This window comes from Abrus precatorius, unplaced genomic scaffold (genome assembly GCF_003935025.1).
Source record: "Abrus precatorius isolate BTA unplaced genomic scaffold, Abrus_2018 Scaffold7, whole genome shotgun sequence".
NCBI lineage: Eukaryota > Viridiplantae > Streptophyta > Magnoliopsida > Fabales > Fabaceae > Abrus > Abrus precatorius.
The window spans coordinates 23,148,631-23,174,828 of record NW_020874417.1 but is presented as its reverse complement, the minus strand read 5'-3'; the positions used below and the strand labels follow the sequence as shown (position 1 = coordinate 23,174,828).

At 34.7% G+C, this 26,198-nt stretch overlaps 4 protein-coding genes across 6 annotated transcripts; 3 read left to right on the top strand and 1 right to left on the bottom strand.

The window, feature by feature from the left end:
• The first annotated feature begins 5,141 nt into the window (after window positions 1-5,141).
• Window positions 5,142-11,965, top strand: LOC113872132 (mannosylglycoprotein endo-beta-mannosidase-like). Of its 2 annotated transcripts, XM_027509427.1 has the most exons (12): window positions 5,142-5,507; window positions 5,665-5,803; window positions 5,930-6,157; window positions 6,364-6,422; window positions 7,070-7,118; window positions 7,597-7,827; window positions 8,236-8,405; window positions 8,518-8,722; window positions 9,209-9,877; window positions 9,979-10,206; window positions 10,448-10,838; window positions 10,896-11,965. In XM_027509427.1, the coding sequence occupies exons 1-12, from the start codon at window positions 5,371-5,373 to the stop codon at window positions 11,249-11,251; spliced, it is 2,862 nt and encodes a 953-aa protein (XP_027365228.1). In that variant the 5' UTR covers window positions 5,142-5,370; the 3' UTR covers window positions 11,252-11,965. The 2 variants fall into 2 exon arrangements, with proteins under 2 accessions (XP_027365228.1, XP_027365227.1); XM_027509426.1 differs by having other exon boundaries at window positions 10,448-11,965.
• Window positions 11,914-16,191, bottom strand: LOC113872133. Of its 2 annotated transcripts, XM_027509429.1 has the most exons (9): window positions 15,655-16,188; window positions 15,195-15,282; window positions 14,663-14,776; window positions 14,011-14,093; window positions 13,685-13,799; window positions 13,340-13,431; window positions 13,048-13,113; window positions 12,566-12,659; window positions 11,914-12,243 (listed from the first exon to the last, which is right to left on the bottom strand). In XM_027509429.1, exons 1-9 carry the CDS (start codon window positions 15,912-15,914, stop codon window positions 12,139-12,141), a joined length of 1,017 nt encoding a protein of 338 aa, XP_027365230.1. In that variant the 5' UTR covers window positions 15,915-16,188; the 3' UTR covers window positions 11,914-12,138. The 2 variants fall into 2 exon arrangements, with proteins under 2 accessions (XP_027365230.1, XP_027365231.1); XM_027509430.1 differs by lacking the exon at window positions 13,048-13,113 and having other exon boundaries at window positions 12,001-12,243; window positions 15,655-16,191.
• A 679-nt stretch (window positions 16,192-16,870) lies between these two features.
• On the top strand, window positions 16,871-20,869 carry LOC113871643 (kinesin-like protein KIN-14S). Its single transcript, XM_027508742.1, has 12 exons — window positions 16,871-16,877; window positions 16,955-17,047; window positions 17,199-17,341; window positions 17,471-17,567; window positions 17,672-17,935; window positions 18,029-18,308; window positions 18,680-18,841; window positions 19,144-19,359; window positions 19,444-19,481; window positions 19,583-19,746; window positions 19,840-19,953; window positions 20,045-20,869. The coding sequence occupies exons 1-12, from the start codon at window positions 16,871-16,873 to the stop codon at window positions 20,867-20,869; spliced, it is 2,403 nt and encodes an 800-aa protein (XP_027364543.1).
• Window positions 20,870-22,899: 2,030 nt separating this feature from the next.
• Window positions 22,900-24,403, top strand: LOC113873701 (probable microtubule-binding protein TANGLED). The gene is made up of 5 exons (XM_027511959.1): window positions 22,900-22,980; window positions 23,073-23,215; window positions 23,330-23,385; window positions 23,526-23,953; window positions 24,065-24,403. Exons 1-5 carry the CDS (start codon window positions 22,900-22,902, stop codon window positions 24,401-24,403), a joined length of 1,047 nt encoding a protein of 348 aa, XP_027367760.1.
• Window positions 24,404-26,198: the final 1,795 nt, after the last annotated feature.

Sequence of the window (26,198 nt, the reverse complement as noted above, 5' to 3'; positions counted from 1 at the left end):
GATACCTATCAACGTCTTACAAAATGTTAATATGTTTCTATATCATATTTAAAATGCTTTACTCCAACTTTTACTTTGTTGGACAATTTTGTATATAGCAAAATTCTTAAGCCTATTTTATTATCATGATTGAGGCATGACATGTGTACACTTTATGCTTAATAGTGAATGAGATTTTTTTGGAAGAACCCAGAGGAAAAAATATTTGAGGCCCAAAATTGTAGAGAGTAAACCTTGTTTTTATGTGTCTATTCCCAACACATTCAATTTTTTTATTATTTTATTTTATTCGTGACCTCGTTCTTGTGACCCACTTTACAAGGCAATAGATATGATTGGTATACAACATTTCATGTAGCTGTTGTTGCTGCTGTGAATCAAGTTTTTTGGATCGAAAAGCTCATGATAGACTTGCATATAGAACAAACAAAAAGCACACAGATATTTGTGGACAACCAAGCTGCCATTTCAATTGCAAATTATCCAATGTTCCATGACAAAACAAATGATGGAGAAGTGTAGCTTGTCTATTGTAGAATTGAACATCAAAGTGTTGACCTCCTAACAAAGACACTTCCTAAAACCATATTTGAGTTCTTAAGGAAAAGACTTGGAGTATGCAACTTCAGTGTTAAGGAGGAGTGTTGATTAGAATGACCCGTGAAGTTGCCAAGTCAATTTTCAGTTTTCCAAATTTTTAGGCAATAAAGAGTCAAATATATGTTATAATCAGAATATTTGATTTGCTATTTTTTTTAGGCATTTTTCTCTTTCATTATCTTTAACAACTAACAATAAGCTATAGTGACATATAATAGTTCCTTTTTCCTTGCTCTCTAAATAGCATAGTGACCTATAATAGTGACCACTATCTCCATCATTTTTCATACGATATCTTTAATTATTTTTTAGTATTTTTTCTTTTTGTACTTGTTTCATTTTCTCCACTTTTGGATATCATAGTTGTAGAGCTAAGACTTCATGTTTCCATTCTTGGAAAGGTGCTATTGTATACCTGACGATTTAAGGCTTTGCTTTGTTTTCTTTCACCTTCATGTAAAAGTTTCTTTAATTGTTTTGACTTTATGCTTCCAACCGCTAATGCCATGAGTGCTTGTTGCTTGAGTCGCTTCCTCAAAATCGCCTACTCTTTAGTGTAAACGTCCACTAGATTCTTGCCTCACTGCCAAATCTTTCATTTCTCTTTTAGCTTTTTCTCCATCTGAGTCTTTGTTTGAGTTATTCAAATATCTTATTTTACTCATTTTTACTTTTGTCCCTAATATTCTATTTGGTTCCCAGTAGACATAAACCTTGCTAAGGACATAAGCACCTATAATTATCTCTACTTTCAATTTTAAAAGTCCTTGTAAAGATGAGTATGGCATGTAAGACAAAATACTATTAATATAGCATTTGCAATTTTCTTTAACATATATGTTAAAAATACAAAATCTCTTATAGTTAATTCTAGCTGACTTGGTATGCGTATAACTTAAGAATAATGATGTGCACATTTAAATAAATCAACATGATGTGACATCAACAATAATCAATAGACAAGTTCATAAATATATTCTTTTAAAAAATTGATCTCGTCCATGTCTATAACTTTGAAAATATAAATTGATAGACCTCCACTAGTTAATGATAACTATTAAGTACTATAATGTTTAATTAATTAATTTCCTGTCGTTTTTTAGTTAGCAACTAATGCAAAGCAAGCAATTCAGATAAAAAAAAGGATAAAATAAAATTTATTTTGTGTGCAATGTAATGTGATGCTAAGAGGTTAATTAGTTATCTCAGTCCCTCACAACAAGTCAAGTATAATACAAATAAAAAAAGTTACAAATATACTATGTATGTTTTGTGTGTAACTGTCACCATTGTATAACTTGAAGAGTTTCCTGATGCTAGAGAAGATTACAAGTGCCACTTCGATATCAAGAGAATGAACAACTCACAAACGTTCTTCGTCAATCCATTGCACTTCTTTCAAAACATTACTTGGTTAATGCTTTCCATCTTTTTAATTTTTTATAGTGTTCATAAGATTTTAAGTGGATTCTAAACATGTTGACCTTAAGTCTTGTACACTTTTGCATTATGCCTTCTCGAAGATAAGCAGCTTTGAGATTACTATTACTATTTCTATACATATTCTTACATTGAGGCACACGTACCACAAAGTTTCTTTCCAAATCTTGTTGCAAAGTCTTCTTCTATACATTGTTAGAAAATGTTCACTCTATCAACAATGCTTTTTTCACTACAACTTAATTATCAAGAAGGTGTCTTTTATATACTTGAAGGAACACTTGCTTTGTTAACATCAGAAAGGTGGCGGTCTCCTTAGAAATAGGGATATGTAGGACTCATCCTTAACATTCTTTATACATTTGTACACCGAGTTTTCTTTTGGTAACATCTCTCTGAATGGCTTTATCCCTATATCTTTTGATAAAGTCTAGCATACTTTCATTATTCTTTGACTTGACACAACCAAAGTTTGTTATACGAAATACTCTTTCCTTTCTAAGAACTTTTCACAAAACTCATTGACCAACTCCTCCAACGTCGCTATGAAGTTTGACTTTAACTTAGCATACCATGTGAATATATCCTCTTTACTATCTCATAATTGTTCTGCTGGCTCCATTTCCATGTCACACTCTGATGAATCCATATTTTTACTGATATTTTAGCATAATTCTAGCTCATTTAATAAGGAAAATATATGAAGAAAGCAGAAAAACTCAGAAAAAGAGAATGATTGAAAGTTTTATTTCAATTTGTAGTTATTTTCGCATTTGTAGAATTTATGCTTAGTTCTTAAGGAATTTATCTTGTTTTTGAAGGAATAATCTGAGCAAAAGTCATGGAAATGAATTATCAATGGAAAGGAAAAGGAAGAATGGCAATGTTGGACTCCAAAATATAAGAATTATGGGATGCAGCCTGGGCGTGATCACTATTGTTAGTGAAAGTGATCATTCCAGAGCCTAAAAGAGAAGAAGAGCCTGTGCGTAATCACTTTTATTTACAAGAGTGAACGTTGCCAGTGTGCGTTATCACTTTCGCCAACGAAAGTGAGCGTTCCAGAGGCACTTGTATCAGGACAGCTTGCGCGTGGTTACTATTACTCACGAAAGTGATCACGTGCAGCCCTTGACCTCCTGCGTTGCCACTATTATGAATAAAAGTGAATGTTCCAGAGAAGCCTTCAACTCTGCAAGTTGCGCGTGGTTACTCTTGCTCTTGAAAGTGAACACGCGTACTACATAAAACTTCTGCGTGGTTACTCTTGTGAAGAAAAGTGACAACGCCCAGAACTGGGGTTTCTTTATATACATGATTGAAGTGCAAAAACTGGGATCTTTTGCTCATTTTTTGTTTTGTTAGTTAGATTCTCGTTGAGAGAGAGTGGAGAGAAGATTGGGGTCGAAGCTTGAAGCTCCAAGAAGAGGGATCGGATTGGAGCTCGTGGCCATGGCTGCTCTGCATTCTTCTTCATCTTCTTCTTCTTCTTTCTCTGTTTTTGTTGCAATGTGTGCTTAATTTCCCATAGTTAGGGGTTTATGGAACTCGAATTGATGTATTGATTCGACTTTATCTTCTAAACTTTAAGTTCTTGGATTAATTGAGTTGTTAATTATGCTTTTCATGCAATCTTTGAATGGAAATTCATTTGATTAATCAAGAGGAATCTTTACCAATGAGAATTGGATTGTTTGCTCCGATCTGAATTGGCAACCAGAGTTTAGGGATTTCTTAGGGATAAGGAGACCTAATTCTGCAATCTTATAGTTCTAATTCTTAATGCAACCTGAAATTGAATCTCACCTAAGGGATTAGGGAGGTTTAGTGGATTGTTAGGGTCAATGAGTTAAGGAATTAACCTTTGGCTAGGTATATGTGAAACTGATTGTCAATTATTCAATTGCTTGAATGTTTAGAGGATTTAATTGGATTGATATTGATATTCTTGTGAAGTAAATTCCTAACTATCCTTCATTGCTATTTCATTTCATCACAAATCTTATACTCTGTTTTTCTGCAAGTTCTTTACTTTTGATTGCTCTGATTATTGCTTTTAGATGATACAATTCTCTTCCCAAATTCGTATGGCTCAAATGGTTATTTTTCTGTGAAGTGATAATTGAGTTCCTAATTCCCTGTGGAGATGATACTCAGATTTTAAAATTACTCATTATTTGCTGCAATCCTAGTGCACTTGCTAGTGTTTAGATTGCAAACAACACACTCCTTTTCCCTTATCTCTTTCACGAGCCAGTGACATATCTCCTTACGTGTATTTGGAGAATTGATTCCCACATGTGTTTCATTATTTTAATGGTGTAGAGTGTTACTGTTGTTTTGGCCTAAATGTTCGTGCTTGCAATCTCATTATAACTTCATTAAGCTTTGTTGGCTAGTAATAAGGGAGTTAAGAACGACTAGTGGTACGTTTACTATGGGAATACCTTCTAATGGCTCTTTAAGCAGTGAGACAAACCTTTTTTTTAGCATCTCTTTATGAGGAAACTTTTGTGGCTGACTCGTTATAATGAAGGTCTGCATCGATATTCTTTTTTCGTGGAAGAAGTTGCAAATTGGGGCAGAGACTTGACTTGCTTGAAATGAATGGTTATTAACCAAATAAAAACAAAGTATCCTTTCTTTCTACAATTACGAAAACATCCTTTGAATGGAAAATGTCATGATCAAATTAGGCCTTAATTTACATATAAAATAAAAAGTTTTGTTTAGACTCAGTTATTAGGGCTGAGTTTAAACAATCACAAATAAACACGTGAATTAACATATAATGTAAGAAGTTATTTCAATTTAACATTTAATCATTAAGTTTGTTGAAGAATCAACCAAACTCAAACAAGATTTTTTGATTTGAGGCAGTGTATTGAACCAATAAACTGGTTAAAAGAAACGGTAAACAGAAAGCTAAACGAGGAGGGAACCCTAAAATCTAGCAAGCAAATATAGGTAATTGAATTGCAGCAGTGTAAAAATTTTGCTGTTGGGTAACAGCTAGCTAGCCTTGAAGAGTATTTTGGTAATATACACCCAAGCTAAGGCACTTGTGTGGATCTTAACATAAGAAGTTGCGAAGACAAATTCCACGTGCCTCACAGATATCATAAATACACCTCTGTCTCCTGTGCTTACCGACATTAGTATTACTCACTCATCTACCTGTCTCTGAGTCATGGCTCATTAGAAAGTGAAAACAAAATACTCACAGAAGAAAAAGAAGAAGAAGAAGAAGAAGATAAGGGTGAACTGAGGTCAGTGAATACAACTATTCAAGTTTGGTGTTGTCGTTCATTTCCCATTCTAAGCAGCGCAATGGGCAAAACGACGCTGGATTCGGGATGGCTTGCAGCTAGGTTCACTGAGGTTCATCTCACTGGCACTCAACTCACCACCACTCACCCTCCCTCTGCCTCCACCTCACCGTGGATGGAAGCTCTCGTTCCTGGAACGTAATGTCTCTCTTTCTCTGTCTCTGTAGCTGCAATGCTGCATCCTACATGCACTGTTTACTTTCATTTTTTATTGGTTGTGTTATGCTAATGTTTCTTGTGAAAGTGACTGCTTTGAAGTAACCTTAGTTAATGAAGTGTTTTTTTGTTGATTCAGTGTTCTGGCGACCTTGGTGAAGAACAAAATGGTGCCTGATCCTTTTTATGGACTCGGAAATGAGGCAATCTTTGATATTGCTGATTCTGGAAGAGACTATTATACCTTCTGGTTCTTTACAACTTTTCAGTGTAAGCTGGTACGGATTCTACTCTCTCTCTGTCTCTTTAAACAATTTTAGATTTTTAATGTAATGTGATTTAATTTTGATTTGGTTTCTGGTTTGATGGACATTGCTAAGTGCTGACTACTTGACCCTTTGCAGGCAAGCAATCAGCATTGTGATTTGAACTTCCGTGGAATCAATTACTCTGCTGAGGTTTATTTAAATGGCCACAAAATGGTCCTTCCAAAAGGAATGTTTCGGAGGCATTCTCTTGATGTTACTAATATTGTTCATTCTGAGGGTAGTAATCTGCTTGCTGTTCTTGTTTACCCTCCGGATCATCCTGGGAGCATTCCTCCTGAGGGGGGACAAGGCGGTGATCACGAGGTCCGAAATTCAATTAATAAATCCAACTTGTTAATTTTGTTCATTTTTATTATTTTATTTCATGTTGTGTGGACGTGTCAATTATCTATTCAAGTGGTCGATGACTTCTATAAACTGTTGAGTTTTAAGAGTTAGAAACAAGGAGCGAGGAAGAGTGAGTGATGCTTGTAGAATATATAAGTCATGTTTTTTGTTCTTTTGTGTAGATAGGAAAGGATGTGGCCACACAATATGTTCAAGGTTGGGATTGGATAGCTCCTATAAGGTGAAATTGTTTTTACTTGTGTGGTAACTAATTTTATTTTTGGTATATATATCGTTGCATGGTAACAAACTAGTGATCTCCTTGTCATTCTAACATCAATTAAGAATCAATGAATTTGATGTTTTTATGTGATTAAATAATTGGAATATATATTCCCATGACAACGTGGAGACCATTTTACTCTGTCATTAAGTTTCACTCACATTAAAAGAGACCTTTTGATTAGCTGGATTTCTGAAAATTTAATTTTTGACTGAGTTCAATAGTGTCATATCTTGTGCGATATATGTAGCCGACCTTACCTAGTAGGATAAAGCTTAGTTGTTGTTGTATTAAGTTTCACTCACCATAAAAGTTGATGTAAAGGACATAATGTTGACCTGAAAAGGAAAAATAAGACATCAAATAAGTAGAAGCAATGAAGCATACATTATGTGACATATGGCACTAAATTTCATTTGGATATGTTATTCAAAATTTCCTTTGATGACTTTGTGATGACCTCTATGCACAAAAAAGGGAAAATAAAATATAGAGCATTTTGGGCATTGCTTGTAGACTGAGTTTTGTAGAGTTTCTGAACCATGAAGAAGCATTATAAAGTAAACTGTATCAATAACTATTGTAAGTATTTAATTTGTTTGCAGAGATAGGAATACTGGAATATGGGATGAGGTTTCCATTTCTATTACTGGGGTGAGTTGTATTAGATGCTTTTTTAGTTCCTTTCAAAGCCTCTATTATTTGTTTATCATGCAGTTAAAATTTACCATTGAGACCAATTATTAAAGCTTGTTTTTCCTACTCTTCATGTTTCTCTTTTCAATGTACTGTCTTTGCCCTTTGCTATTTACTATTTACCCCCAAAGAAAAAGAGCTTTAGATTTTCATTTATATATATTCTTCAATTCATATTAAATATTACTGAACTCCTCTAGATCCAACCATATATTGCAACGATGATATACAACTTGAGGAGTCACTAAGATGTCTGGAAAACAAAATCAGAATATTGCAGAGACACGAGCTAAACATCATAACTGCTTTCTTGATTTTTCTTTTCATGCATTCTATACATTTTCTCAATCTGAGCAAGCATTTTTTGAGAGTTGATTTGTAGTTGATTCTAGCAGTTCTTTGTTAGGATGATTCTGGTGTATGTGTTTGGGTGCAGCCAGTAAAAATAATTGATCCCCACTTGGTGTCATCATTTTTTGACAATTATAAGAGAGTATATCTACATGCCACAACTGAGTTGGAAAACAGGAGCTCCTGGACTGCGGAGTGCTCTATGAGCATCCATGTGACAACGGAAATTGAGGGGAGCATTCACTTAGTAGAGCAGCTTCAAACTCAGAATCTTTCAGTTCCTGCAAGGTCACGGGTGCAATATACATTTCCTGAGGTCAGTGACAGCATTTGTTCTGCTTAAGACAAAGTTTAATAAACTGTATGTATGTACCTGTATAGACTTTTAAAACATTTGAAGAACTTAATTATTAATTCAAGATATCTTTATAAAAAAAAGATTGTACTTTAAATTTTTCTTATTTCATACATTATTGTCTTGGTATATGACATGTATCATTTGTTGGTATTGCTATGTTTCTAGGGCTGCATTTGTGCAAACTTGTTTCTATGGCTTATGTCACATTTCTTTCTTTCTTTCTTTTCTTTTGCAAGTTGTCAAAGTATGCGATCCTGGATTGATAAGCTTTTATAGCCTCATTAATCATTATACTATTGATCCTGTGGACTTGTGTAATTTGAGGTTTATCACAACTTTTCAAGTGCTAATGATCTGCATTGGCAGCTCTTCTTCTACAAGCCAAATTTATGGTGGCCCAATGGAATGGGGAAGCAATCTCTGTACAATGTTATTATTAACGTTGATGTTAAAGGATTTGGTGAGTCTGATTCATGGGGCCATTACTTTGGATTCCGCAACATTGAGAGCCATATTGATGATGCTACTGGTGGAAGGTATTATGATTTCTTATACTTCTTCAATATAGTAATACTTTACCTTTTCCTTAGTAGAATTAATTCAAACTTTAAACTGTTTTGATAGATGTTTTTCTCCATGTTTTCATAGGTTGTTCAAAGTCAATGGAGAACCAATATTTATACGAGGGGGTAACTGGATATTGTCTGATGGGCTACTGCGACTGTCTAAGAAGCGATACAATACAGACATTAAGTTTCATGCAGATATGAATTTTAACATGCTTCGATGCTGGGGTGGTGGACTCTCTGAAAGGCCTGAGTTTTATCATTATTGTGACTATTATGGTCTTCTGGTAAGATGTACTACACCCTCATTCTTGCTTACATGTGCACCTTAATATTCTTTTTTCCTTTGTTATATTTTTTTATGCATTTATTGCATTAGTACTGCTGTGCAGTGTGCCTATGTGGTTTATTAATCTTCCTTTCCTTTTTGAGTACCTTTGCATAGATCATAGATGTAGCAGTTTGTATGAAGCTTGAATAGCTCCATCATTGTTATTAAAGCTGGTTAGATTTATGAGATCAGATGATTTTCAATACTGGGATATCCAGAGCCTGTGCTTAAATCTCAACATGTCATTTTATGAAAAAAAAAGAAGTAGAAAAAACTCTTATAAGTGCTGCAGCAGCTAGACCAAATTATCACCGTTGATTTACTAGTTTAGAATTAATACATCATCATCAGATCACCTTGGTCCCACCCATTATTTTAGGTATGTTACATTAGTGGAAGTTTTGATTTTGATAATTGATCATATTACTGGTAAATCTTGTAGGTATGGCAAGAATTCTGGATTACTGGGGATGTTGATGGACGTGGTATCCCAGTATCGAATCCAAATGGTCCACTGGACCATGATCTTTTCTTGTTTTGTGCTAGGGACACGGTCAAGCTTCTTAGAAATCATCCTAGTCTTGCCCTGTGGGTGGGAGGAAATGAACAAATTCCACCAAATGATATAAATGCTGCTCTGAAAAATGATCTGAAACTTCATCCTTATTTTGAACAAGTACGAGAGAAAGGAAAACCCCTAGGTGACTTGTCCCCAAGGTTGGGGGATCCTAGCCAGTATCTTGATGGCACGCGGATTTACATAGAAGGATCATTATGGGATGGGTTTGCAGATGGGAAGGGGAACTTCACTGATGGACCTTATGTAATTCAAAATCCTGAAGATTTCTTCAAGGGTAGCTTTTACAAGTATGGATTCAACCCTGAGGTTGGTTCTGTAGGAATGCCAGTTGCTGCTACAATAAGAGCAACAATGCCTTCAGAGGGATGGCAGATACCATTGTTTAAGAAACTTTCCAATGGTTATATAGAAGAAGTTCCAAATCCCATATGGAAATACCACAAATACGTTCCATATTCAAACCCAACCAAGGTTCATGATCAAATTCAGCTTTATGGAGCTGTAAAAGATCTTGATGATTTTTGTTTGAAGGTAAGAGATAACTTCATCCAGGTGGTCATTTATGATGCATTTTCAATCCTCCGGTTATGTTCTGTTTTTCATTTTTATTTTTTATGGTATAATCTTCTCAGGCTCAACTAGCTAACTATATACAATATAGAGCTCTTCTGGAAGGATGGACTTCTCACATGTGGACAAAATATACAGGAGTATTAATTTGGAAGACACAAAATCCTTGGACTGGTCTGAGAGGTCAATTTTATGATCATCTACTTGACCAAACAGCAGGTTTTTATGGTTGTCGATGCGCTGCAGAGCCAATTCATGTACAGCTTAATCTGGCTACATACTTTATAGAGGTAAGGAACTGAATTAAACTTCTATTTTTATGTGTTGGGAATGAAACTGAAACATCATCTAACAATTTGAAACACTTTTTTTACTTTATAAATTGAAAATTGAGAGCAAGTGAAAAAGATTACAAGAGTTCTAAACCGGTGAAAATTGGAATAATCACCACAACTTCCTATGCCAATTTTTTGATGGTCCAGTGATGAACAGTTTCTTAGATTTTTTCTTTCATTTTACTTCTTAAAACAGGTTGTTAATACTACATCAGAAGAATTGTCTAGTGTAGCTATTGAAGCTTCAGTGTGGGACCTTGAAGGCACATGTCCATACTACAAAGTTCATGAAAATCTCACTATGCTGCCAAAAAAAGTAACTCCTATTGTTGAGATGAAGTATCCGAAGTCAAAAAATCCTAAGCCAGTCTACTTTCTTCTTCTTAAATTGTACAGCATGTCAGATAATAAAATTTTGTCACGAAACTTTTATTGGCTGCATCTTCCGGGTGGAGATTACAAGCTGTTAGAGCCGTATAGGAAGAAGAAAATACCTCTCAAGATAACTTCCGAGGTTTTCATTGAAGGATCCACTTATGAACTTCAAATGCATGTGCAAAACGCATCTAAGAGACCAGACTCTAAAAGTTTAACATTTGAGCACAGTTCAACAGCTAAACAAAGCAATAGTTGTTTAGTTACAGACTCAATGGAAACTGTACGTAGTGGGGCTGGAAATGAACACGAAGTTGGTTGGTTTAGGAGGATACACGAATGCTTTGCTGGGAAAAGTGATGGTTTAAAGGTTTCTGAAGTTAATGGACAAGACACAGGTGTTGCTTTCTTCCTTCATTTCTCTATTCATGCTGCAAGTAGGGAACACAAGGAAGGGGAAGACACAAGAATTCTCCCAGTTCATTACTCAGATAACTATTTTTCACTGGTGCCAGGAGAGACCATGACTATTAAAATATCTTTTGAGGTTCCCCCGGGTGTTAGTCCTCGAGTTACTCTGCATGGATGGAATTACCACGGACAAACCATACATGGAGCTCTTTAATGACGTTACAGTCAATCTTGTGAACTAATCAACTCTCTGTACTTAAAGTGCATCATGAGAGAACTTCATGAGTTTTTTTTTTTTTTGTTTCCAATGACTTACAAAAAAGTCAACATCGGCAGACAACATTCGAGGATTCATATTTCCCATTGTATGTCACAGATAAGACCATGATAGGTTGATATTTCCAGTGCGTTGTTTTTCAGTCTGTGCAATAAAAAGGAAGGGCGAGATTCTTAAACCATTGTAGAAAGAAGTGCAATTTTTAAACATTCTATACAATTTTAATGGTTTGATCGTTCCTTTTAAATGAACTTTCTTTGCTAAAAAGAAGTGTTGCTCACTTGGCTTTCTTCGTCTATGGTGCCCTTTTAAGTTTGGTAATTTTCTCTGTTTTTAGTAGGGATTCTTGCATAGTTGCTGTCGTTTTTTTTTAACTAAACGCTCGTCCTTTTTTTTTTGGTTTCAATTTAGCTTGGAGCCGTTTACAGGATCAAGCTGTCTCAACGAGACTGAGTATCTTTTGAGTGCTAAGGCTCTTGGGAATGGAGTGAAGGTTATGATATTCCTCAATCATTTTTTGACTTGTAACTTGATAATGAGTTAATTTTATCTGTGATTGAAAATTTCATTATTCTTCTAGCCGATTGTTAGCGTTTGGCAAAATAAAAGCATTTTCCTATACAAAGTAGGGATAAACACTTAACAAAACTTGGCAGTTGGCATAAAGTCAAATACAACATAATATGTATACATGCATTATAGTATATGATAAAAGCTGTATGACTTCTAAAACTAATTTGGAGAAGTAAACATAGAATTGACATGAATGGGGGCAGGATGCACTATTGATGAGAACGAGTATGGAAGACCATCATCATCAATCATCAAATAGCCTTCATGAACCGGCTAATTGAAGAGAAGATGCCTGCCGCTTTGTCAAGCAAGCCTTGCCCTTGCTCTGACTTCTGTTCTTCATTGCCAAATAGAAGCTGCACCATATTGATAAGGATACCCAAGAGATTTTAATAAATTATCATATTAATTTTAAGGATGTAAGCATATCAAGGTCAGTGACCCTTTTCCTTTTTCTTTTTCCTTAGGTTGGGTTAAGGGTCTTTTCACTGTAAGGTATTCATTCACCAACAAATTTGTTGTCTTACCTCACTCTATAATGATGTTTTTCCTTCTATTTAAAAGTTTTTTTAGAAAAGCCGGCAAAAGGAATAATGGCTTTCTCAACTATGTAGATACAAAATGGGTGTATTGTATCTTTACTATCCGGCAAGGTAGTTTAGAATTGAAGCTACTGACCTCAATATCTTCAGAATCAGGACGGTTGACAAATTCCTTGGCAAGCAAATATCTATCTGGTCTATCCTTGTCATCACTGAACACTTTCCACATTCTGAGTGTGATCAACAAAACAGGAACCACACAACAAATCATAAATAGATTATGCTTTACAATTAATATTTGGCGCCAGCAATTATGGCGGGCCAAAATCTTTCACATAGGGTTAACAGTGCAAAATTCACAATTTTTATCTTCACGGAAGCAGAATACAATATTGAATCATGCCCAGATTGCACTCAAACATGTAGAAATAAAGTGAATCAAACTATCCACTTTTAAATCCAAAATTAATTTTTTGTGACTAGTTTTGGTTGGACTAGGCTAAGAGTTAACTATGGATGTAGACTATTTGAAAATTGAGTTATAGAAATCAAAACAGGATGCCAATATGATCGATATTTATATATAATAACCTCAAGGTAGGAAAAGAAAGACCATACCCTGGATAACACCTAAAGATTGCACCAAATGGCATAGGTCGCATGAAATAGACAGTTGTAAAGGTGCTGTACAACAAAAGATCAGAATTTAGTAGTCTGATGTAATCAGAATAAACCAATTCTGCAAAATAAATTGCATTGAAAATAAGAAAGCGCTAGAAAGGAACTTAATACAGATAGTACTAGAAAAATAACGAAAACAAAAATCCAGCTCCAGTTTATGTAGATAATATATTCATTCAGTTGAAGCTAAAGAAGTAAACCATTAATACAGATAGCTCAGAAATTGCACCTTAGGAAGTAGCGCCTTAACTTCCGGACATTAACTCCAACCCCAACATCTTCACTAACCAAACGTGGATTCCACATGATAAGGGGCTTAGGCTGCCAATATATACATAGTTTGAAGGAAAATTATAAATATTATAATCAAACAGAGTGAGGCTGCTATCTTGCAGTCTTGATATGAGAAGTATTATTAGTTCATAATCCCTTGCCATTAGTTCAGAACTCTGATGCACATATAAGCAGCTTTCACTTATTGCTTTCTCTCTTGATGAGGAAAGTTTATTGCATTGTTCAGTAGATGGATGTTTAGATTTCAATCAATTTAGAAGAGGAGAGTTTGGGGATTTACTGGATCATTTGAGAGATTGGATGCAATTCTCTCTACATATTCTAACATCTGATAATCAGGAACAATCATAACCACCATCTCATCGTCACTTTCTACAGGCTTTCGGTCACTTAAGCTGGATAAACAGCAAAAGGAACTGATCATAATATAGCTATATCATGACTATAAATACAGAGGGAAAAAAAAAAATTCTGGACCAAATTGCAACAGCATAGCCATCAAGCACATACATGCAAAAGTCAGAATCAAATATTTGATCGTATATCCTACAACTATTTTGCCAACAGAATAAAACATGAAGCATTAATCAATGTGTTGGAAATCACCTTGCAAATCTAAATTGAGCATCTTTCCACCGATATTTTAGAAGTGCTGCTGCACCAGCATCTGGAAATATGGCTTTAACTCTCTAGCAATCAAACTCATGAAACTTAGAAACTGAACAACTTAAAAAATGCATCAATGCACATTGTATTGAATTCATCATGAAGCACCATAATCATAGAAGATAATATGCAGAAAAACCAGTATTTGTACAATTAGCATCCAGTTAGTGAATACTTATGTGCAGAAAAGTCAGTAATCGGCACAACCATCTCTTTTGTGATCCCAAATGAATTTTGGAGGATGCTAATACTGTCCTCTAAAATTTTCAAGTTCTATTTCTGACCTCTTGATAGCGAATTACTAAACAATTCATGATACCACGTAAACTGATATACTAGCTGCCTACTGCGCTACAAAGGAGACTATTGAAGTAGGACGCTAAAAATGGCATAAACATGCTTGTACATCCAGTGGTAGAGAAGTTCAAAAGAAACCAATTCAACTTAAATGAACATAACACATGGAATGACATCATGGAGAAATATACTAGTAGGTATAAGTTAGGAAATGGAGAAATCATTTTGAATTAAGAAAACCCTTCATATACTTCATGCACTAAAAGTTTATAACTCTTAGAAACATTCCACTAACCTGGAATTTTGTTTCATCAATGAGTGTATCCAAAAAAATCCTTGACAATTCCCAGAGTTCCACCTGTGCCCCTTCGTCATCCAAAAATTGCAGTTGGGGGATTAAAAGTTCAACCTGTCATAGACGGATAAAAAAAATTAGCGTATGAAGCATGTGGTACCATGCACCTGAAAGAACAATTTCTAATTTTGACTGACAAATTAATCCGCCAATTAAACTGCATTCTAGAAAGCAACATTTTCTAAGACTTAACTGCCTTTGCTAATCATTTAGTTACATCATACATGAGATACAAAATAATGAAAAATTTAATTTTGATCTTACTTTTGGTCACCTCAAACAAGTTGAATTTACAAAGTTGTTGATCTTAAAAAGGTTAAGATAATTGGGCTTCTTAGAAGGATTGCAATACTTTGAAAGTCTTCAACGCAGGGTTTAATAAGTCAAAAATAAAAAAATCTGAAGTCACTCAAACTAACTTCAACTTGGAATGTGTGAAATAAATAAAGAGGCTTGAAATTTTGGTACATACTATGGCTCTCATCCCCCCTGAAATTATAAAAGAAGCTGCGGCCTCACTTGATTGCCGCACTGCACCCTCCAAGTCTGAAGGCAAACAACTGAAACAGAAAGCAAAAAAGTCAAAATTTTTTTATACTCATTGGAATGTATATCTGACTCCTGCATTCTACCAACTTTGAACTTCCTATTCACATATGACTTCAAAACATGGTGTGACTAAATTGATGAACAGACTAGACCACAAAACGGCACAAACATTCTGAAGAAGAATGATGTTTGAGTTTCTAGAACACAACTCAAAGCAAAACAGCCAACGCAAAACAAAGCTTGTATATTTAATCCTGAAGATAAGATTGCTATGCTATTTATGGAAAATATAACTCTGTCTATCCACTGTGGTCTGAGACTTGCAACACCTAAATTGAAAAAAGAACATAATTTACAAAGCTCAAATTGTGAAGTAGCCATACCTGTCATCTTCCTCATCATCCTCAACAGAATTTTCTGTATTTTCTAATGAGAACGAAGGCTCAGCCTCTTGGGAAGGTTCGCTTTGGAATTTCTCAAACTTGGCAAAAACTCTGGAGCTTGAGCTTGCAGGGTGAAGGGAAAGGCCATTGTAAAGTAGAGGGTGTGAGAAGGATAAGGAAAAACGAGTGGCTGAGGTTGGAAGGGATATTGAAGGATGGTAGTTAAAGTGGAAGTTGCTGGTTATGCTTGAAGAAGCCATTCAACTTGTTCCTGTTAATCTGTTCCTTCGCCAAAGGCCATGGATATTGATGAATATTGCAAATTAATGCCTACTTGGTATGATCAAGTGCAGAGTCTAAGGTATAAACTGCTCTTCCTCGCTGGCTTTTAATTTAATTTAATTAGTTCTACACGTTTTACGTTTTAGCATCCAGTTAAGGTACAAATTTAACGCAGTTCCAAATACCCAATAATCGTTTCTGAAATACAAGCCATATATTTTTATTGGTTGGCTAATTTCTTTAGATTTGAACCTGATTTTCAAATGTGCAAGTTTGGTGTTTAAAAACTATATAATTTTAACCATATAATTACCGGTTCATTTGCGGTCGAACCATTAAATCTACCAACACCTTTACCGTTTCGGTTTTAAAAACCATGGGTATTACTCTCTCTTTTTTTTTATTCACACTACTATATATGTATTTTTTAAATAATAATTTTTAAAGTGTGTTTAATATATTTTAAAAGTTCAATTTTGAAAGGCATTTGTAAATCACATATAGAATTTAATCTTTGAAAGATATAAAATCATTTCCAAAAATTTATTTTTAAAAGTAATTTGTATATAATTTCTTAAATTTAATTTTTAAAACATATTCAATGTTTTAAAAAAAATTAATTTGTATATTAAATGTTTAGAACAGGTGATCTCTTTATTTTGTTGGGATTACTTTTCGTTTTTTCTTTTTTTCTATTTTGCCTGGTAGTTTTTTAGTTTGGGTTGCCCATCAACCATGGAGGCCCATCGTCGGGCCCAAAACTAACGTCGGTGTTATATACGCTCCGGTGAATTTTATATAGCCGTTGTAATTTCAAACATTGAAATCTCATGAACAAAAGAACCCGATACCCATTTCATCAGCATACACACACCCTCTTTCTCTCGCGCTCTGAAAGATCTTGCAATTGTTTATCTTTCTTCTCCCAGAAGCCATGAACGGTACTCTCTCTCTTTCTTTCCCCTCACGAATCTATTGAATTGCTTCGTTCTATAATGCGACTCAACTGTTTTTGCAGATCGAACCATTCAAATTCAAATGCTTGCTGAAAAATTCCATCGCTTCGTTCTTGACTGCGAACTCCAGCAGCCGTCAATCGCTGACCACTCAGGTTCCCATGCTATTTTCTATTCAATTTTCCGTTGGCATTTGGAAGCATGCAAAACAAAATAAATATTAATTGGAGTATTGGACCATTTCCTTCAATAGTCTCAGCCAAAATTAAGTTATTAGTCGTTTATTGATTTTTGGAATATCATCAGATATTGTATCGAAGCAAGAAAAGGAGAACGCTGACTGCATGGATGAACACAGTTTGTCCAGTGGAATCCATGAAGTTTCTCCTGATAAAGGTCATACACTTCCCATATTGAAGAAAATCATTGATACGAGTACAAAAATTCAGGTAAATCGTTATTATTGGTTTAAAACCACGTTGAATCTTATCTCTTTCTTTTCCCTTAAAGTTATGGATTCTCAGTTCTTGTTCTTTTTTCGCATAAAGCTTACCTGAATTTTATTATTCGTGCAACAGGATTTGAAGAAGCAGCATGTGGTCTTGTCTGATGAAGTGAAACTAACTATCGAATCTTTTCCGGGACCTGATGTTTTGAAGTCTGTTCAGCTTCTAGGTATGGCTCTGGTAGAAAACTAAGAAAAGTTGAATATACTCTCGTTCTTTTATTTTAGTTATATGATTAATACAATAGATTATGGGATTTTTATTTGGTACTAGGTTCTGAATATGAACTCTTGAAAAGAAAGTACCTGGAGGAGTCTTCTGAGCGTAGGCGGCTTTACAATGAAGTGATTGAACTCAGGGGAAATATCAGAGTTTTCTGCAGATGCAGACCATTAAATGAGAGTGAAATGGCAAACGGGTCCGCGTCTGTTGTCAATTTTGAGTCTTCTTCTGAGAATGAACTTCAAGTCATTTGCTCAGATTCTTCTAAGAAGCAATTTAAGTTTGATCACGTATTTAGGCCTGAAGATAATCAAGGTACAAGAGAAGTTACAACTTTTGTTAGGCTTGCAATGAAGAATTTTTTTTCCGGAAAATGATTAAACGTGAATGTATTATTTTATCCTGCAGAGGCCGTTTTTCAGCAAACCAAACCCATTGTTATATCAGTATTGGATGGCTATAATGTCTGCATATTTGCCTATGGGCAAACTGGAACTGGTAAAACATTTACAATGGAGGGAACACCAGAACACAGAGGAGTTAACTACAGAACCCTAGAAGAATTATTTCGGATAACAGAAGAGAGACAAAGGGTAATTAAGTATGATTTGTCTGTTAGCATGTTGGAGGTATACAATGAGAAGATAAAAGATCTCTTGGTGGAAAATTCTACCCAACCTATGAAGAAGTGAGTTCTCAGATCTCTTGGAGGACTTGGCATTGTAGCTTTTAGTTCTTTTCTTTTATATTTAAACAGCCATTTTCATGTTATGTTAATAAAAACAAGATCTGAGAATTCCTGTGACGTGTTGATTTACTTGGATAGTCTAAAATGAAACATGACATTATAGGTTTATTTGTTCTAAACATGACATTCTTATGAGCTGCATGGTTTTTAATCATTTCTGCATTACAAGTAGATTTCCTTGAAGCGGTTATATTTCTTAACTAAGCCACCAGTTTTTCTTCCCTCTACCACACCTACATGTATGAAAATTTCATGTATAAAACGTTCCCAAGAGTGTGTCACTGATGAAGAAAAAAATTTTTAAATTTCAGATTGGAGATAAAGCAAGCTGCAGAAGGAACCCAAGAAGTCCCTGGACTTGTTGAAGCTCGTGTTTATGGAACCGAAGATGTGTGGAAAATGCTTAAGACTGGAAACCGAGTCAGATCTGTTGGATCCACCTGTGCTAATGAGCTTAGCAGCCGTTCTCATTGGTATATCTTAATTCTTACGGATAAACTTAATTCATGTCTGTACTTCATATTTACTTGTGAACTTAAGTGTTTGTATTTTATATTTTTGAAGATCGTAATTTTCAATTTCTTAAATATTTTTATCATATTAAATGATTGTTATTTTCCTGGAATGTCATTTTTGAAACCGAGGCAGTAGCTTCTTTGTGTCAGTAGATATAATGAAATTATCTCGATGAAACTATTGGTCTTGGTACAGAAGTTATTTCACATTATTGATTTTTGATAATGAGAAAGAAGTGGTTTTACATGTACTCATGCAGCTTGTTGCGAGTAACTGTAATGGGGGAGAATTTAATCAATGGCCAGCGAACAAGAAGTCACCTTTGGCTAGTAGACTTAGCTGGTAGTGAGCGCATAGGAAAAACTGAAGCTGAAGGAGAAAGACTGAAGGAATCTCAATTCATAAATAAGTCTCTTTCAGCGCTCGGTGATGTCATCTCTGCCCTTGCTTCTAAATCATCCCACATCCCTTACAGGCAAAATCTCGTTTACTCTCTTAAACACATTCGCACAGAATGATCCTTTATCTCACTAATATTTGTGTTTTCTGTTTGAGACAGGAACTCGAAACTCACTCATATACTGCAAAGCTCTTTAGGTGAGATTTCACTTCATCATTATGAATTTATGATCCTTTGAAAATGACGCCTTTGTGATTTGATTTCACTAATACATCTTTGATCCGGGGCTGAAATGCAGGAGGAGACTGTAAAACATTGATGTTTGTCCAGGTAAGTCCAAGTGCAGCAGACTTAGGAGAGACACTCTGCTCTCTTAATTTTGCTACCCGGGTTCGCGGAATCGAGAGTGGCGCAGCTCGCAAGCAAGTAGATCACAGTGAGGTGTTCAAGTACAAGCAAATGGTAAGCTAAAGTAAAATTGTTCTTTTAATAAGAATAAGTAATAACCGTGATTTTTTCAATTCCTGAAAATAAGAATTTTTTTCATAATTGAAGGCAGAAAAGCTCAAACAAGACGAGAAGGAAACTAAGAAATTACAGGATAACTTGCAAATGTTGCAACTCAGGCTTGCTGCAAGAGAACACCATTGTAGAACCCTTCAGGAAAAGGTATAATCTTCATGCAAGTAACCCATACAAGATGTCTTTTTTTCAAAGTGATATTTTGTAAATACATTCACAATTTCATGTCACATGATAGGTTCGGGACCTTGAGAACCAGATAGCAGAAGAGAGAAAAACCAGACTAAAGCAAGAAAGTAGATCGCTTGCTGCTATTTCAGCTCAACCTCCATCATTACAGCAGACAAATGCTCATAAAACCATGACAGATAAGAAGCCACCACTGAATCCTTCAAAACTGAGACTGCCACTGAGAAGAATAGCTAATTCGTTGCCTCCACCGTCTCCTCTTACTTCAAAGAGTTATACCGCATTCATGAATGGAAAGGAAAACTCTGCCAGAAGGAACTCAATGGCAACAAACAGAGAAGGCTTTGCAAAACCAAGACGCAGGGCATCCATTGCCGAGAGACCATCACCTTTACCATCATCATCACAGATCTTTCAGGCAAGGAGGCGGGTCTCCATTGCCATGAGACCACCTGTGTCTGTGCCATCAACAACACAGGTCCTTCAGCCAAGGAGAAGGGTCTCCATAGCTACACTGCGTCATGACACAACTTCTGACATGACAACTCCACTTCGTACCTCGGCCCTCAGATACACCGGTGGAAACAGTGTTGGGGGTCACCAATCACTGATAAGGAGCCAAAGGAAAGATAGGTATTCATGTTTGTTTGCTCCATTGCCGGAGTTGAGAGCATCAGTTGAGACAACACCGATGTGTGTTAGAAGTAGCAGCAAGTTCATGGGCAGTCCCACACAGCCAGTGTCAAGGCTGGGTTCCAGGCATCCAGCTATCGTTGCACTTCAACGGAAACCTTTAATCTGGAGTCCTCTCAAGCTGAGAGGGAAGAACAACAGAAAGCCATCACTCTTGCCATCTCGGCCAATCCAAATGTAGTAAACCTGTTTTCTCATAGTGACAAATACTCGAGTTTTGGAATTAATTCCAATGTGTACAATATGTTTATGTTTGGTTTAGAGAGGAAGGTGGGCAGGACATTTTTTAAAATGTTTTAACACACTTTTTATGTAAGTATTGTTAAAGTAATTTTTAAAAATTGATGGATCTATGAAATAAGTGTTTTTAATATATTGTTAGCATTTTCTTGGTTTATAGATCAACTTAGATCTATTTTTTTTCAAAGAATAACAAATACTCAGTCTTGATGATGATCAACCATACTTTTTTTATGGGCTTCAAGTTTTTAATCTTTTAAAAATTCATGAGGTCAAAAACTCTTTTGCATTCTATTTTTTTATTAGTGTTTCATGATTTTTTTAATTATTCATTTATGCAACATATAATTTGGCTCGTGAAATATAATATGAAGTAATTTTAGATGATGATGATGTAACGATATTTGCACCTTTTCATTTCTCTTTCACACTTGTAACTTGAATTCTGTTCAAAAATATTAAAATGTTGTTCATAGTATCTACAAAAGTAATACAAGTTAATAAATTTTAAAGAAACTTTATACGAATGTAGAACAGGTTTTGAAAAGATTAACTTGAATAAATAAATAAAAATCAAATAAAAATAGAAATTTTTTGAAAGATCAAAATTTTATTTTAATTTATTTCATGTCATAAATGTGAAGTTTTTTTTTTTTTTACTTTATTGACTTATTCTAAATTTTAAAAGTTGCAATAATTTCAAATTATAGGTGCTTGTTAGTATTGATCAATTCAATTGCTTCTTTCATTTCCGTGATTTTTCCCTCCCTTTTTTTTTTCTCTCTGTTTAATGTTTTCTCTATTTGTGAGTTTTATTTGGTAATTTCTTATCTTAAGTCATTTTTTTAGATTCTACTGTAATAGTTGTAATTACATAAATAATTTTGGAAAATAAAATTTGAAATCCTAAACTCAGGTGCCTATAAAATTTTGTTTTTTTATTTTTAAAAAGTATATATTAAAGTTTTATGTATAAATCTAGATTCTAATAATTATTTCAAGCTTCATTAAATATTTATTAATATTCCAATTTGCCAACTAAAACATTTTTTTTATCGTCCCAAAATAATCATGAGAGCAATTTAGTAGTTCTCTTAAATAAGTAACCATAACAACCCATTTTTTTATTTTTATGATTATTACTATAATTATATTATTTTGATATTATTATTTAAAATTTATTATTTGAGAAACATAATTTTTATTACAATTTTTTTAACACGTCTAAGGACACCAATATATCACATAATATAATGTATTGAAAATATTAAATACTATAATTTTTAATAGTTCTTTTTATTAATTTTGTTTATTATGTATCATTCAAGACATGTTAAAAAATCATAAAATATAATATACAGGATTAGTATTAAAAAAATTATTCAAACATCAAAACTCTTTTTAAGTAGATGAAAAATCCATCCAACATTGAAACAATTAAATATTTTAAAAAATATTTGTATTAATGGTTGAGATAATCTGACGTGCTTATTTTCAAAATATTTCAAAGATAATTAATTAGCATGTGATTTGTTTTGCTCTATTTTTATCAAAAGAAAAGCAACTTTTCAACTAAAAGTCTGCTTTATTAAAAAAAGAAACTTTGACTAATGAAACATGCCTGCATAATCAAGCTGGGGCCCAAGGAAAAGAAAAACGAATACAAAAATGAATTCCATATAGCCGTTGGCTTCCTGAGGATAGACAAAGATTTACTCGACCGTTGCAAAACAAGCCGTTGCTCAAGAGTTCATGGTTGTTTGACAAATTGACATCAACACTTAGGTGCCAAACTCTGAAACAAAAAGCAAGAGCTTTGGGGTCAGAGAGAGAGAGAGATAGAGAGAATTCAGATCCAATCTTTGGTTGGTTGGGTGGGCACTGGGTACTACAAGTTGGAGAGATCGTTCGAGTTACTGAAATTCCTGAGACCCACTTCGTGTTTGTTTTCATACCTCGGATATTCCAAAGATGGTTGCCAGAACCCCACCAAAGCAGAAGAGAGTGTTAGCCACTCTCAATCCAGTTCTCATTAAGGAAACACTTAACAAGGTAATCTTCTCTAATTATACTGCACTAGATAAATTTTGAATTTTGAATTTTAGTTGATTACCTGATCAATGAATTGTTGTGGGTCTTTGAAGGTGGATCAGTGCGTGGCTCGGCTGCAGGAACTTCAATACACGGTGACTGGTGGAACCAAGGTGGTGTCAGGTGTAAGTCTAAGCCCTCGCAGCACCAGAGGTTATCTCAGAACCAGTCTCAGGTGCAAGCAAGAATCAGCTAGGTACATTTACTTTTTGTTCACTTCAGGTTCTATTTGAATTTTACCAGATTTTTGCTTCAAACTTCTACTAGTTAGTTTTACTCAAATGGTGTGTGTATTCTTGCCATTTTGAAGGATCAAGAATGGTGCTCCAAGGAGATCTCCAGTGGGAAAGTTTCCAGCAAACACAGGTATTTTTGCTCTCTCTCTCTCTCTCTCTCAAAATCAAAGTCATTTTTACTTCTAATGAAATCTTTACTAGGACTTGCATGATCAAGACAACATGGGTAATAATCTGATACTTTCCCTTCACTTGTAAACCTCTATACAGGTGAATGGAGGAGAATGTCATTGCCTGCAATGCTTGTAGGCGAAACTGTCAGAGAAATATTGCAGGCAAGTCAATTTGCCAGAGAAATAGTTTCAGCAGTTGATAAGAAAACAGTTTCTGAGGACCCAAAAACTCCAATGTCTCAACGTACAAACCAACAAGTAAACCTTGAAAACACACAACTCAAGGCCAGAAGGAAGAAAGAGAAGCAAACCAAACACCAGAATGATGGGTCCCCATCACTTCAAAGGGCTCGTTCCAAAATTAATTTTAAGGTTTCTCCTCCAAAAGTAAGAGAATTTGACAAAGAAAATAACAGATATCTGGCAAATAGGGTATCTCCCAGGAATAGGCCATGGGCTAGAAAGGCTGTACTATTCCCCAACCCTTTGTTCTTGTCCACTCAATCTTCACAGTCACAACAGCAAGTGCAAAAGTTTTGCAAGACAAGGTCCCCTATCATATCAGGAAATAGAGGAACATCATCATCACACAAGTTTTTGGTAAAGTCTCCACCTTCACACTCACGTCAGCAACAGTTTTGCAAGACAAGGTCCCCTATCATATCAAGAAATAGAGGAACACCACACAAGTTTTTGATCAAGTCTCCAACTTCAACCTCCAAATTTCAAGTTCAGATCAAAAGCTCTATTTCACCCACAAGACCTGCAAGTTTGAGTAGAAGTTCTCCAAAGAGATCGGTATCGGCTGCGTCTAAATTCCGTCGATCTTTCTCTCCTTCAAGAATAGCATCCAGATTAGTTTCACTTTCACCATTGAAGACCAAGAAAACTGTACAGAAAAATGATGGGTTTGTTGTAAGTGGACTGAAACAGCGCCCACCATCAACACTGCAATTCCCTGTTCGAAGAATTTGAGAACAACGTCATTAGTGCAATGCTCTCTGGCTACTTGTTTTCGGGATTTTTTTTTTCTTTTTACGTCTCAATGTCAATTCATTATGTCCATAATTGATTTTTCTTCTATGTCCATAGCATTTTTTTCCTCCAATTCAGTCAATGCCAATCATTCAATTCATCCTCTTGTCCATTTAGAGGATGAAGGTGACCTTATATTGAAATCAATATTATATATTAATGAGTAAATTCACATGTTTGTTACTGAGATTATAAATGTTTAATGATTTTGATTTTAGTTCCACATTATAAAATTCTCTATTAATCTTTGTCTTTACAAAAAATCATTCACTTTTTCATATTTTCAATTACTTTTTCTTTTACTATAGTTGAGGACCAAAATAATGATTTTGTAAAGTCTTAAATTATACCGATTAACGCTGTCCGAACTGCAATTAAGTAGAAACATAGCAGACCAAAAGCCACAAATTCTGATTATTTCTATATTCAGCGATACAAAATTAAGCACAATTTGAGACATGACACATGCCCATCCCCGCCCAGTACAATATATAACAAACACCCCCAACAAAACTGTAGTAACATTTGTATTTGCAATACCAGTTGCTACTAAAGCTTGATCTTTTGGTGATGATGTCATTCCCTCTCTACCAGGTTGGCACATTATTTCTGAATAGTTGCCATAAGCTGTATGTAAAAGACAAACAAATAAAAATAACACTTTTACAATGAGGTGTGGGAGATGCAAGATTTCTTAATGTAACGAGATATGTCTCGTTGTAGCAAGAAACAGTTCGTTGTAGCAAGAATGTTGCGAGTTGAGGAGTATTTCAAGGATTTCAACTTAGAAAACTTGGATTACAATCCAAGTTTTAAGCTTCTCCACTCCCTTCCCTTGGAAAAACCTCCCCAAAATCCTGACTTTTCTTCAAATCCAAACTCAAAAGTTCACTTGATCAACTCCAAGTAAGTTCCTAGAGTTTAGTTCTCCAATCTTTATTTATTTTCTCTATTTCCTACTTCTTAAAATGCTCTCTTTTATGATATTTAGGAAAAACTCAATTCTCTAAGAAAGATCATTCACAAATCCCTTTCTAAACTTTCATCTCAAAGTAAAGAGAGTTCTATTTTTCTATTACTAGTAACATGATGTATTTTGTGCTCTGTGGTATTATTATTTGTTCTTTATTTGTAAACATATGTTTGAGTGAAACTATTGATTTACTTGATGACTTGAGTTATATGTATTATCGAATGTGTACGTTTTGGACTGAGTCCAGGGGTGTCTAACCTTCGGCATGATTGATTGATATATGATGTAAAAGTTGAATTGAATAAAATAGAAATAGAAAATGATAAAAAATATGTTACCATAAAAGTGATAAATTTATAATATGATGAGAAATAAAGAGAGAGAGAGAGAGAAACTATAATGAGAAATATGAAAGAGTGAAATGATGATGAGAAAGAAAAGATCATAAGGATAAGTGTGGATAGTTTAGAGATACACTAAGAGTGTAGAAGATGGAGACGATTTTAAAAATATTGAGGAAATGAGAGTGGTAGATATTTTTCTTGATTGCGTATAACTGATGAAAGTAAAAACACCACAAGTCTCACACTCATTTCCTGACCTAAACTCCTGATATGTTTTTGCTAAAAGGGGTCGGGTCAGCACAGGTTATATCTGTGTTGCTGCGACTAACCAGTAACTATCTATACTAAAGAAGACCTCAAAGGATCCCAGGAACAGTGAACGATTAAGATAGACTTGGAAATATTATTAATAACAATA